The sequence below is a fragment of the Peromyscus maniculatus genome, chromosome 1 (genome assembly GCF_049852395.1).
Source record: "Peromyscus maniculatus bairdii isolate BWxNUB_F1_BW_parent chromosome 1, HU_Pman_BW_mat_3.1, whole genome shotgun sequence".
In the NCBI taxonomy this organism is placed as follows: domain Eukaryota; kingdom Metazoa; phylum Chordata; class Mammalia; order Rodentia; family Cricetidae; genus Peromyscus; species Peromyscus maniculatus.
Genome location: NC_134852.1, coordinates 190,991,431 through 191,004,752, shown reverse-complemented (window position 1 = coordinate 191,004,752; position 13,322 = coordinate 190,991,431). Strand labels below are relative to the sequence as shown.

The following is a 13,322-nucleotide window of genomic DNA, read 5'->3' as shown; positions in this document are numbered from 1 at the left end:
GCCAGCAGTGAACATGTAGCACATTTTCTACTGTTGTGGGAACAGAGATGGTCAGCAGAGAATTAAGTAGGAGTTCCCTAATGTAGGTCAGAGGTTGCCCCTTGTTCGATGCTGTTCACGTTTCTTTGGGCTCTAAAGTGGTTTTAGAATGCCCGCACTTCACTCCAGACAGTTCAGGGACTTTCCTCCGTGTCCCTGGGTACTATGCTTATTTCAAACACTATCTTTTTACCTTGCTAAAGCTGCATACTGGCTTGTCACTTGTCCAGCTTCTCACTGGCAGCACAGTCCTTGAAGGAGAGGCCACATCTTGTTTACTGCTGTAGTTTGGGCACAGAGACAATGTTCAATAAATACTGTTAAGTACATGGATGAATGAATTGCTAAATGCATGAAAACTAAGGAAAATCTAATGAAGTTGCAAGTGGTTGCCAGAAGCCACTAGATAACCTTCTCTCAGGTGTTCCTCAAGTTGCTAGTGCAAGGGCACACAGCCAGGAAAATCCAGGGGGGAATTTTCTTCTCTGTGCACACTATGACTGAGCTCACAGGAGAGCGGCAGCATCACCACCACCATCTCTAGTGACTGTCGCTGTCTCAAGACTGAAGACTGCTATGTACCGGACACTAAGTTCCTTGTACACATTATCACATCCAGTCCTGAAAACAACTAGAGCTATTGGTCTGATTTTCGTTTTACTGATGCAGAAACTGAATTTCATAGAAGTAAAGGAGTTTTAAGTGAGAACACTGATGTCAAGACTCAGACCCAAGATGGAGTGATGCTCATGTTCAGTGCCTCCTCAACAACAACACAAGTCACGGATTCTGATATTCCTAACAGGACTAAGAGAGCCTAAGGTAACACTCATTCATGTTTGAACAACTTTCATCACCTCCCTTCCACAAAGCTTCTCTGTCTCCTCTCTTCTGATATCATTTGAATGTGAAGCCGGAATGGTCTTCATTACAGTCACTGACAACAGCCATGTTGGAAATGAGAGGCTTGAACTCATCAAAATCTTCCCATTGGTCTCTTTTGAAAATTCATCTTTTAGAACTGTATTTGTTTTCAACATTTACTGAGTCTTTTTTTTTGGGGGGGGGGAAGCCTTGGAATCTAGTCATCATTAGATTTCATCTTGGTGTAGCATTTCAGATAACTTTGGTGGATGAATTTCTGGAATATGTAACCAAGACATTTTAACTTGAAACTTCGAGTGTCTCTATGGCACTACAGTTTTGACCAATCACCTTTCTGGGTGCACTGACCGGAACTCAAAGGACCCTCAGTTATCAGACATACTGCCTTCCTTCCTTCCCTCCCCCTGGGTCAACACTTTCACTGAGATACAGATCAGAATGTTTTCATAAAGTAATTTCTACGGGCAAAACGAAGATGAGTAAGAGGTGACAGCAGCCCAGCTACCCACTCAAACTAGAGGTCATATCTAATGGCAAACTCGCTCCTGGGTCACAGGTAGCTGACCGAATGCTGAGGTTACCCTGTGTATGGATTCTCTTCTTTGAATGACACCTGACTACCCGGGGCCCCACAGCAGAGGCATTTTGTCCTGTGCCCATCAGACTTCCTGATGCTATGAAGTACCGCCCCACTTCAGTTCAGCAGCCCAGTGCTTTCTCACTTTAGGTGGTAAGGGCTACTTCAGCTGGCCCGAGACCAAGCATTACGTTTTCTCTGGAATGAGAAACACTATTCTACAAGCTGCAGACTTCTAAATGTATCTGCATTCTTCCCATAGTTGACACAACTCTAGGCCACAGTGGGCAGCTAATGAATATTCCTTAATTAATTAACTGCTACAGAAATATACTCAGCGTCATATTAAGGTATATTTTTATCCACAAATAATTTCAAGGTTGCAAAACTAATAAGTCAGGACATTTCTTTAAATAAACAGAAATCCTGGAATTGGAGCTATGTGCATACCTTCTAAGCCTGGTAAGCATGCAAGGGCTGTTTTGATTAGGAGGAAGTCAACTAAGACAGCCGTTATAAACAAAGCTATTTATGAGGTATAGTCATGCACCTCAAATGTCTGTGTTTTCCTACTGTGATTTCTGGTTTTAATATTCATAGCTATTAACTCTTGAAAAAGACAGAGATAGGAAATGCTTATTGCAGTTAAAAAAAGATATATAATTTGAAAATGTATCCGACTTTTCTATCAAAAGCAAAATACCCTCTATTTTGAAATAAGAAGATTGACTCTATAAGGCATGCTTTATTTTTATAGTCACTGTTCTAGCTACAGCCTATGCATGACCAATAACTTGAATAGTTATTCACAGATGTACAGACAGGTGCAAAATTATTAAAAATGGACAGTGGAGTTTTTCCTTCCTGCTACATACCTTAAATATCAGTAACTACACTTTGTACTGGTTAAGTGTAATATTTAATCTTGTCATTTGCAAACTTAACAGTGTAAGAAGGAAAAACTGTGTTTGTAGCATTATTTTATCAGCTAATGCCATGTACACATATGAGAACACTCAACTGCTTTACTTGAAAAATTCTCATTATCATATCTTTATTTTTTCTCTTTCAGCACTGTACATTTCTATGGATTACCTCACCCTTTTCTCTCCATTTTTACCTTATCTTGTGGGTATTTTGTTGTTGTTGTTGTTGTTGTTGTGGGTTTTGTTTTTTAAACTTTGTCCCACTTTGCTTTGGGTGAGGCAGGTCTCTTAATTCTGCCCAGGCTAGCCTCAAACTTGCCATCCTCCTGCCTAGGCCTCTCAAGTGCTGGGATTGCAGGTGTGTGCTCACAGATGCCACCACACTTGGCTATTTTATGAGTCTATGAAAGCCAGTGATTCTGACCGCCATTTCCACAGTGTTAATCCTGCGGTTAAGGAGGCTAGTGGGGAGAGGCGGATGACAATAAGGACAGGAAGTGAGGGGATTAACTGTGTCAAACAGTTGCTCCATCCAGAGTGCTTACTCTCCACTTGTCTATCTAGAGCTAGCACACCCGTGCAATTAAGTGCACATCCCTGCTGATCAATGCTTTATATCAGAACATGTCTCTTGAGGAGAGAGAGAGAGAGAGAGAGAGAGAGAGAGAGAGAGAGAGAGAGAGAGAGAGAGAGAGAGAGAGCCCAACAATTAAGAGAAACTACCCTGAAAGCCAGTTTGCTTTCTGTTACTGTGATAAACACCACAATCAAAACCAACCTGCAGAGGGAAGAAGGGTCTACTTCACTTACACCTCCATATCAGTCTATCATTGAGGAAAGCCAAGTCAGGAACTAAAGCAGAAGCCATGGAGGAATGTTGCTTACTGGCTTGCTCTCCACTTCTTGCTCATCTTGCTTTCTTACATAATCCATGACTACCTCCCCAGGGGTGGCACTGTCCACAGTGGGCTGAGCCATCCCATATCAATTAACAATCAAGAAAATGCCCACAGACAAGCTCTGTCTGTGAATACAATTCCTCAGTTGAGGTTTCCCCTTCCCACAGGACTAAGCATGTCACAAGTTGACATTAAAACCAACTATCACACTGTGAAATCATGAGGACTGGAGTTCAGATCCCAGTACCCATGTCACAATCTGGACACCAAGAACACTCCTGCCACCCAGGCTCTGAAGAAGTCTGGAGACAGGAATGTTGCTGGGACTTGCTGGTTTCCAGCCTACCCCAAAACATGAAAGACACAGGTTCAGGAAAAGACTCTGCTTCAGTGAGATCAGTGGAGAATGGTAGAAGAGGACACCTGATGCCTTTTTTTGACCTCTGCACATACACACAGGCAAGCAAACTTGCACACACACGTATAAGTTCATACATAGACACACATGTACATGCATAAACAAACACATCTTCAGTATCTCTAAATTTTGGAAATATTTAACTTAATAGACCATCTTAAGGATAAAAAACAAAACAAAACCCCAAAAGAGCCAGCTTTGATCATGCTCTGGTTGTTGATCACCTCCATGCCACCCCACAAGCTATGGCAAAGCTGCACGGGTGCAGAGCTCTGGGTGAGCACCTGAACTTGGACATGATGATAAACTGCTGGACAGATGCTCCCCCTGCGTTTCCCCCACAGGTTACTGCAATCCCCATTTGTAATCAAAGCCACTTTCAGGAGGAACTCCTCTGTTCTTTGTAAACTCATGTAGACCTGGGAATAATGACCAGCACAGGATGAGCCTTGTCCACATCCACCTCAGTTTCTCTCAGGTGGAGTAAAATACGCGAAAATTAGATACTCCTCTTTAACTTTTTTGAGCAGAGTTCACAGGTGTTAAGAAGATTCACACGGCCTTGTCATTACCTATCTCCAGAACTTTCCTTTTTTGAAACTGTGCCCATAACTCCACGTTCCCCATTGCCTCAGCTTCTATAATCGCCATTCTGCTTTCTAGCTCCACCGCCAAGATTATGTGCCTCATACAAGTGGAATTTTCTGTCTCCTTCCTTGTCTCTACCTCCCCCCCAGTTCATTTTCACAGACTTCAAACATGAATTCGCCCTTGGAGAGGTCATCCCTTGACCCTCTTCCTTCTCTTTTCTCTCTGGGGAAAAGATCTTGTGCTTTTCCGTCTCTCCCACTTCATTCTACTTTTTTTGTTTGTTTTAAAAAGTAACTGGGGTAATTTCTGGTTCTTCCATCCAGGTAAAGCATCAACGTGCAATCCACCATAATCAAGAATGAGAGCCGCCACCAACGAACATCTCAGAACTGGTTGAAAGTTCTTCTCAAAGTCCGGTAAAAGTCTTAACTCTGCACTCATCTCCAATGAAAATAATTTCTTCTTGACAGGAAATGCCATCTAGCCCACTTCTAACGTTTCCCACCCCAACCCTGCTGAGGGCCAACTTTTAGCAGCCCGCATTCGAGAGTGTAGGACCAAACCACACTTGGTGCCGCTTCTCCCAGAAAGTGTCTGGAGGTCCACATAGCTCCTGAGAAATAAACTTCTAGAAGCTGGAGACAGAATGTGTGTTACCCATTCTCTATAACTTTTTTTTTCTGCTTTCTTGGTTTTCTTTTAGACAGGGTCTTGTATGGAGCTGAGGCTGGCACAAGCTAATTATCCTCCTGTCTCAGCCTCCTAAGTGCCATCATGCCTGGATCCTTATGAGCAACTTTTCATTAGCAATTCCGAGCTGAAAGCTACTCACCAAATCTCTGCCACAGAACACATGCTGAATAACAGAAGTGGCCAACTGAAGCATAGCACTCACCCATTTCCTCCAGATCCCGCTAGGGGCTCAAGACCTACTTTTCAACATGAGGGCCCTACAGATTCTGACAATACCCCATGCCTTTGAAGTCTCATGTGTTTGTGTTTTATTCTTTAAAAACTGTTATTTTTTAAATTAAACTAAATATAATTTTTGAGACAGGGTTTTAATATGTAGCCATGACTGGCCTGGAACTCGCTAGGTAGACCAAGCTGGCCTTACTTTGAAGATTTAAATTGACAAAAATCACATGCATTTGCTGTTTTGAAATAATGTTTTAAAATATACGTACACTGTTTGAATTAGTTAACATGGATTTACCTTGCATAGTGTGTGTGTGTGTGTGTGTGTGTGTGTGTGTGTGTGTGTGTGTGTGTGGTGAGAAACCTCCTTTTTTCTGATGCATTATTTTCCTACTGCATGTTGAAGAAACGTATATTTGACTAAGGCACTCGGAAACTTTGCAAACGCCGTGGAAGAAAGCACAGCATTGAAATCATCCTCCAAGGCAGAAAACTAGAAACAACAGAAATAAGCCCAGAGCAAAAAAAACCAACCAGCTAATATTATTATCTAGCAAGAACTAATTTGACAATTATTAGAAACCATGAAGAAGCCACAAAACAGAAAATTAAACTTCATTTCTTGCTTAAGACACCAGTTGAAGGCTGTCACATTAGCTGATGGTCTAGTGTGGCTCCAGAGGGAAATAATGCATGAGATGCTGTTCTGAACAAGGAAGGAAAACAGCGATCAAGATCACATTACTATGAGGGCAGCGGGTGCACTGGCCAGTGCTTTCACTTTCATGGGTCTCTGGAACCCTAGTTGGGACCCTATGTATCCGGGAAGAATAAAGAAGGTAGCTTGTATTGACTTTGTTTTTATTTCAGGCTGAGTGATTTGTCAGATACAACTCCTTTTCCACCCTTTGAACACGTAGGGTCTTTTACATTCCTTATATGATACTTAACTTGCCATAGTTACATATGATTCTTTAATTATCTCATGCATACAGATTTTGCCTCCTTGTAAATGTACAGCAAGCAAGCTGACTGGCAAGACCAGTTACGGGATCTCCCATAACACCTTCACTCTATGGAGTATAGCCTGGGTATGTGGTGGCTGTGGGTTGGTGAACTTCCATGAGGCCTTGCCATGCAGACACCTGCATTGAAACCATGACAATTCTACATGCTAATCTCAGCTCAATGTCTTGGGAAGAGCACCATGGAAAATGTTGTCCTGCTAGTGTCTGGAGGCCACATTGGAGCGGAGAAGCCTTCAACCCTGTGGTGGTGGGGGATTCCTTACTGCCCAGACAGTGTAAGTTCATGATGGTGAGGGTGATGCTTTACTCCCTTGCCAGCAGTGTATCGGCACCAACTTTCTCCATATTACTGCTTCAGATTAGTATTCACACACTGTGTGTTTTCCTTCTATTCCTCATTTGAAGCCAGTGCCCAGAAGGGAAGGTGATAGCAGAAAATCATCCAACATGGTACTCAGTGTGGTATAGCAGGAGGCAGTAGTGTTCCTCTTAGGCATGGCAAGAGTGAATATGAGGGTGGAAAAGGGAGGCTGAAGAGCAAGGAGCAAGGTCACGGGCCAGCTAGCCCTCATCTGAGGGCTCACTGTAGGGGGACAGTGTCGACTCTGTGACAGAGCAGCCGGATGTCAGATGGAGCTCTTGGCACTCCCCTGGCAGTGGAACACAACCTTGCATGGTCCCTCTCTGCCTGGTAGCTTCCTGCCAGGGAAGGCTGCCAAGCAGTTTGTGACAGCTGTGTCGTGAACAGGTCTCTGAGGTTCTCTCGTGCACTGCCGTTTCTGACCCGCCTGTTTGTATGCCGTGGGAAGTCACGGGAGTTTGGATGCTCAGGACCCTATTTTCCACCGGCTCCCATTTCTCTGTGCTATGCCTGCCTTTCTGGGCCTTTACAACGGGACACATTGAAAAATGGTTCTTTTCTTCTCCTGGCAGCAGAAACCTATTGGTTCTCTACGTGAAGGATATTTAGGTTTCACTCTGTTCTCAAGCGTGGCTGATTTTCAGTGCAATCATATGATCATATTCACTTACTAGTATTTTGTCAGATTAATTGACGTCTCTCATGGATTATGACTCAGAGAAACTACCCACTGAATACTTTTTTTTTAAGGTTTAAAAGACCAGTGAGATATCTCAGTGTGTAAAGGTGCTTGCCATCAATCCTGAAGACCTGAGTTCAACCTCTGGAATCCATATGGTGGAAGCAGAGAGCCAACATCTTACAAATTGTCCTCTGACCTCTAGACACGCAACTGTGATACATGTGCACTCAACCTACCCACTCTCACACTCAAAATAAGTAAACCAATGTAAAAATATTAAAGACAAATTTTTAGCCATTTACTATTTTTGAAAAAAATGAACTTCAAAAATTAATGCTTGCTATTTGTTTAAGTCTTAAGAGATTAAATTTTTCTGTTTACTCAAAACTACTCTTGATTTATTTTTTTAGCATTTCTGACATGTGGACTCAATTTTCCATCAGTAGCTGTATATTAGATGGTTATCATTCTCTAAAGGCAAAAACAAAGAGTTAAAAATGAAATTCCAGATATTACCTTTCAGCATTATTCGTCCAGTGGATCCTCCGAAGGTACTGAGAAGGCCACTTCTTGCTCCTAGAGAGGTGGTTGCCTCCAGGAGAGAACCAGTGATGTACTGAGCTATAGATGTCCTTTGGAGGGTGGCACGGTACTCACATTCGGTGTCTCGTACACATTGCTTTAAGCATGGAGCATCTCTAATCCTTCCGCAGGCTGTCTCGGAGGTTGGGAGCTGTCTGGAGCAATGGAGAAGAGATCCAACCGTATCTTCTGTCTCGTCTCCTCTTCTCACTGCACTGTAGATCTGTGAATAGCACAAAGCACAGGAAGTATTAATCTAGTTTCTTAGAAAAGCAAATTAACTTGTTGACAAAATGCCAAGATGACTTATGAAGAAAGAAGGCTTGGTCGGTCTAAGCACAAACACCTTTGAGCTCTGCACTCATGCATTAACCTGAACATTCTGCAGACACCATTTATTTGGAGAAGCTCTGTGTAGTTATGAAATAGGCCATTTAAACAACTCTGCTATCAAACAGAGCACTTAAAGTTGCACCAACCAAAAATACATTCAGCTCAAATTTCTCCTCCTCCACAAGGCTCTTCTGTAGAGCAACAAGGACAAACCCTTCTCTCATCATTTTGGACTCCCCTGTATGACTGACCATGCCTGCCCGCCTCCATCTGTGTTTCAATCTGACCTCCATAGGGAATTCTTGCCCCATGAACAAAACAAAGCAAGGATGAAAAGGTCATGGGGAAGGATTTCCTCATGGGCAGACTCTCCCATCTATCAGGTAGCATCAGCGTCTCTGATGCTTTTGTTCTCTTCCTCTTCCCTCATCCCCCACATTCAAAGAGTTGGTCCCTGCCCAGTACTCCCGCTCTGTCATTTTCTTGAGTCCTTCTTTGATCAATTGTATTTACCAAGTATGATCTGATTAGAACAGGATCTCACCATGTCTTCTGCCCATTCTAATGTAGTCATTCAACATAGACATAGACCCTGTTCTGTGTGATTCACTGTCAGAAAACATGGGCAAATGCAAAGGGTAAAACATACCGCTTGCACTGTAGTATTTCCACATTGCTTTGAAGAAGAGTCTTGACTCTTATAGAGTTCAAGAATATGGCATGGAGGTGTGGAATTGTGGGAAGCGTTCTGGAGTCTTTTGGAGTCTTTCTGATAGTGTGTGAACAACATGGAAGAAATGTTACACAGAGGGACACCTGTAGCTTGCTAAAGGAGGAAGGAAGGGACACTACTTGACAATGAATTCATCATGACACTTTGAACAGCTTGCTTTGGTTTATTCACAGTCACTGTGTCAGGTCTGGGCAAATTAGTTTCTCATCATTCAGAGATCACAGACCTGCAATGGTGTGCCTTCATGGTGCTGTACAACCTGAGTTTTACCTCAACTGTGTCCCTTAAGAGACCCCTATATTTGGTCCTTATAAAACCCTACAATAAACCCAACCCCCACAGCACTCAAACTGGGCTAACCTAGATTTCTGCTCTGCTTTTCTCTGCATGCTGATGCCGACTGGAGTGAGAGTAAGAATTTTTAGCTTTATTCTCTGTCGTTAAACTTCTGCAGACCAGTGTGTCCAAATGCATGGTGTGTTGTGATTGCATCCAGACTCTGAGGTAAGGTATGGGGGATAGATACCTGGTTCTGCCTTGCCTGGCCAAAGAACTGGGGGTGAACACGAGTTAAGTGGCTTAAGAGTTTTGAGGCAGGCTCCTCCTCTGTAAAGTGGGGCCAATAATACCCTTTCTGAGGGACATTGTGGGATTCACTGAGGAAACTCATGTAGCATCCTGACTTACAGTGAAGAAACAGCATGCATTACTATTGAGTAAGTCTCTAGGAGAGAATGCACTCCTCTTCAAGGGATGACGGGAGGTTGTTAACTAGAGAGCAGAGTCTACGCTATTCAGCATGATTAGTTTTCACTGTGCTTTCTGTATGACTGGACAATGTCATCCTAACCCTATCTGGGCAAACACAGAGCTCAGGGTATGTCTTTCTTCTCAATGTCGGCCTTTTCCTAGAGGTTGATGTTATTAAAGAAGGAAGACAGTCTCCTCTGTCACCCTGCCATACAAACCAAACCAAACAGGCAATACACACCACGGTAAGTCCAACTCAAGCTCAAGAGTCAATGGTCCACAAGTTCAAGGACAGGAATCTCCTGTGAGAACTAAGAAAGGCTCCACTGGCCTGAGCCTTGGAGAGCAGTTGTGACTCTAACTGCAGTAAGCAGGGAAGGTAATTCAGGAGAGAATCCAAGTGATGAGACTGGAAAATGCAGACTCGGTCCTATCGACAGCAAATAGAGCGGGGGTGTGTAGAGCAGGGAGTGGAGGGTGTTGACTGTGCAGCGAGGAAGGCCAGACAGCCTGATAAAGGAGAGCCTTGACTGTTATGGCAAAGAGTTGTAATCCTTTAGAGGTAGCGCCCCTTGACACTTGGTATTTGTTTGTTCTTAAAAGAGGAATGAGGCTAAAAATGTTTTGTTTAAACAGATGAACAGACAGTTCCCAGTTACTAATAGGTTGCCTACTCCGTTTTCTTGCCAAGTTGCCCTCCAGGCTTACCGTGCCCATAATCATTGCTTTATGAACTTTACCTATTATAATGCTTTCATAGATTCTTAAGGGTCTATTTAGCCCTTTCTCCAGATTTTCCAATGTGTTTTTCTCAAAACTTTAGATCTAGAAGGAGTGACATGACATATAGACTTCATGATCACAGAAACTTGAACACAGTAAAAAGCTCCCCTTCTGGAGAGAGATTCATAGTGCCCAATAGAATATTAAAGACAACTACAGATGTTGTAAAGAAACATTTCATTTTGCTTAACTGGATGTTTAAGTGTTTCTCATGTTATTTGACCAAGAATTATTTTCTAAAGAACACTTAGCCTACGGGTGAAGTGTGTGGTACAATACAACTTGTTGGAATCTAATTAACTTTTCTTATTTCCAGTTCCTTGATCTTGGTGGAATCTCTGAAATACATCTCCCACACCCACAACTTTCTTGATGTCCTTTCTCTCATTGTTCCACAGTTTCATCTTCATCTGTTTGGTTTCTCTTTTAGCATGTCTTCAGGATAGTTGCAGTGCAATAGAGAAGTGCCAATAAGTACCGAGCACAGGGAGGTCACAAAGTGATGGCTGTGAGCCAGATTCAGGTATCAGATTGGCTTCATCAAACAGTGTTTCAAGATCAGTGAAGTTAATATGCACATGTGAAGCTGCAGCATTCCCTGAATACCTGAACAGTCTCATAGCACTGAGCTTCCCACAAGGTGTCATGTGGGCAGAATTTCTCTACTGTCACATGGAGCAAAAGGTTTTACAGGTTGGTACCAGTTCCTACCTCTCTTTAGTTATCACATCTGGCCAACATCTGCTTGTTGGTAGTGTATATACTGTGGCCCTTCCCTCAGTGATTTATGGACAGGAGTGTAGATTTACACGGTAAATATGCACAGAGCTTCTCCAGTGTGTCCTACATATGCTCTTCCTGTGTTAATTGGTGACTATACATGGAGCAAGCCAGTCTGTGCTCTCAAAAGGCTGCACAATGCTATGCAAGCTGCCAAGGGAGGGATGCAACCAACAGTCTTACCTTGCTGTGATGCCCATGAACTAACAATGACCAGCATGGCAAAAGGGTACAATAGTAGTGCTCATATCTTAGCAGTAACCAACAGATATCTTATTAGACTTAAGGCTTACTCAACAAGAGGGAAATCATGCCTGGTACTAGAAGCCTAGTCAGCTAATTGGGGCTAGTGAGGTCATGGACCTAAGAAGAGAACCTATAATACCACTTTACTAAGCCAGCACGCATTTTAAATACTTCTCCTTATCCCCACACACAAGTACAGCCCTCGTCCCTCATCGAAGAAGCTTCTCTTTTCAACAGACAGAGAGCATTATTAAAAAAATACAACCGGTCAAAACGTAGAGAACAGTTATCATGGGTGCCCAGCCCCAGTGGAAACATCTGCAACACAAGTCCTGCACCAAAAGTTCAGGGTGTATCTTAGAAAAGGGGATGGAAAGATTGTAAAAAGCCAGAGAACCAGGATTCTGTGGTTCTAGGAGACTGTGTCTCCTAGAAATGGCAGAGAAGCTTCACCCATGATATCTCACCAATATGGCTGCCTAAACAAGACCTGAACAAGGGCAACAGCAACAGACATACTCCTGTGCAAGTGGGAAATCTCACAGGGCCCACCCCTAGACAAAGAACTACAGGCAACTGAGGAACACTGCAAGCAGGAAAATTAGTGTTCCCTAAGGATGAGCCCCTTAACTGGTTATCCTGGGATAACCAGTAGTCCATCTCGGGATCAAACGCACACAGGTAACACTAAATGAACTCAGCAGGTTGTGTTTATGTACTTACATTTGTACATGTGTGTATCAGTATACACACACAGACACACACACACAGACACACACAGACACACACAGACACAGACACACACACACACACACACACACACACACACACAAAGAAAAAGGGGCCATAAATTTGAGAGGGAGCAAGAAGGTACATGGAAGGGACTGGAGGGGAGAAATGATGTAATTATACTTTAATTAAAAAATGAAATAAAATACAAAGGTTGTATCTCATCTTAAACTTGAATGAAGCGATAGAAGGTAAAGAGCTCTAAGAATGAATGTCTAACCTGCCGCCATGTCGACCTCCAAGGCCCAGGAAGAGGCTCTGAGTTAACAAGTCCCAGTCATCCAACCACACCAATTTTTGACAAACAAATTCAAAATGGTTATTAGAAAAATGCTGAGTGCGGCCAGAGTGGTAGTTGACACAGTAATAATCAGGGAACATGCCCAAACCAGGCTATTATCCATTACCAGATGATTCCCTTATAAAAAGGAAGGAGGCTCGGGCATCTGCTACATACGGAGCAGGAAGACCAGTGCTCACTACTTACTAAGGCTCCAGATCATTGCTTTACATCCTAGCTCCTTGCCCCGATTCCCAGGGTTGTGATCTTCCTCGGATAAACTGTTACTGCGCCATTCTGAATCCCAGTTACTGTCTCTACAGTGTATGGACATGGACGTTACCTGCCTCGTAAAACTGAGATAGAATTACAGTCTCTGATAAAGATAATGTATCAAAAGAGCACCTGGCACCTACTAAATGCTCAACAAACATTAGGTTTAGAGCGATGGTGATAGTGGTGACTACTGATTGTGGTAGCTATAAAACTTGCCATGCATTCTCTCCTTACTAACTTTGGCTAGCCTTGCCATTTGCTTCCCCAGTAGGAACTTATTCAAGCACAACCTTACAAAAATAGTTTTATAATGGGGTTTGCTCCCTCTTTTTGCTTTAGGCTTTGGAACAACTACCACGTGAAGAAGCCTCAGTTGGCCTGCTAGAGGATGGGACCCTAGCTCAGTTGTTCCTGTCACCCCAGCAGACAGTCCGCCAAGATCCAGC

The 13,322-nt window shown here is 43.1% G+C and overlaps 1 protein-coding gene across 3 annotated transcripts in view; it reads right to left on the bottom strand.

Moving 5' to 3' along the window:
- Plce1 (phospholipase C epsilon 1) overlaps positions 1–13,322 on the bottom strand; it is a 302,775-nt gene that overhangs the window by 158,406 nt on the left and 131,047 nt on the right. For all 3 annotated transcript variants that reach the window (XM_042263101.2, XM_076563017.1, XM_076563016.1), the window contains exon 3: positions 7,841–8,129. In XM_042263101.2, coding sequence (XP_042119035.2) covers positions 7,841–8,129 — 289 coding nt within the window. The remainder of the gene's footprint in view (positions 1–7,840; positions 8,130–13,322) is intronic.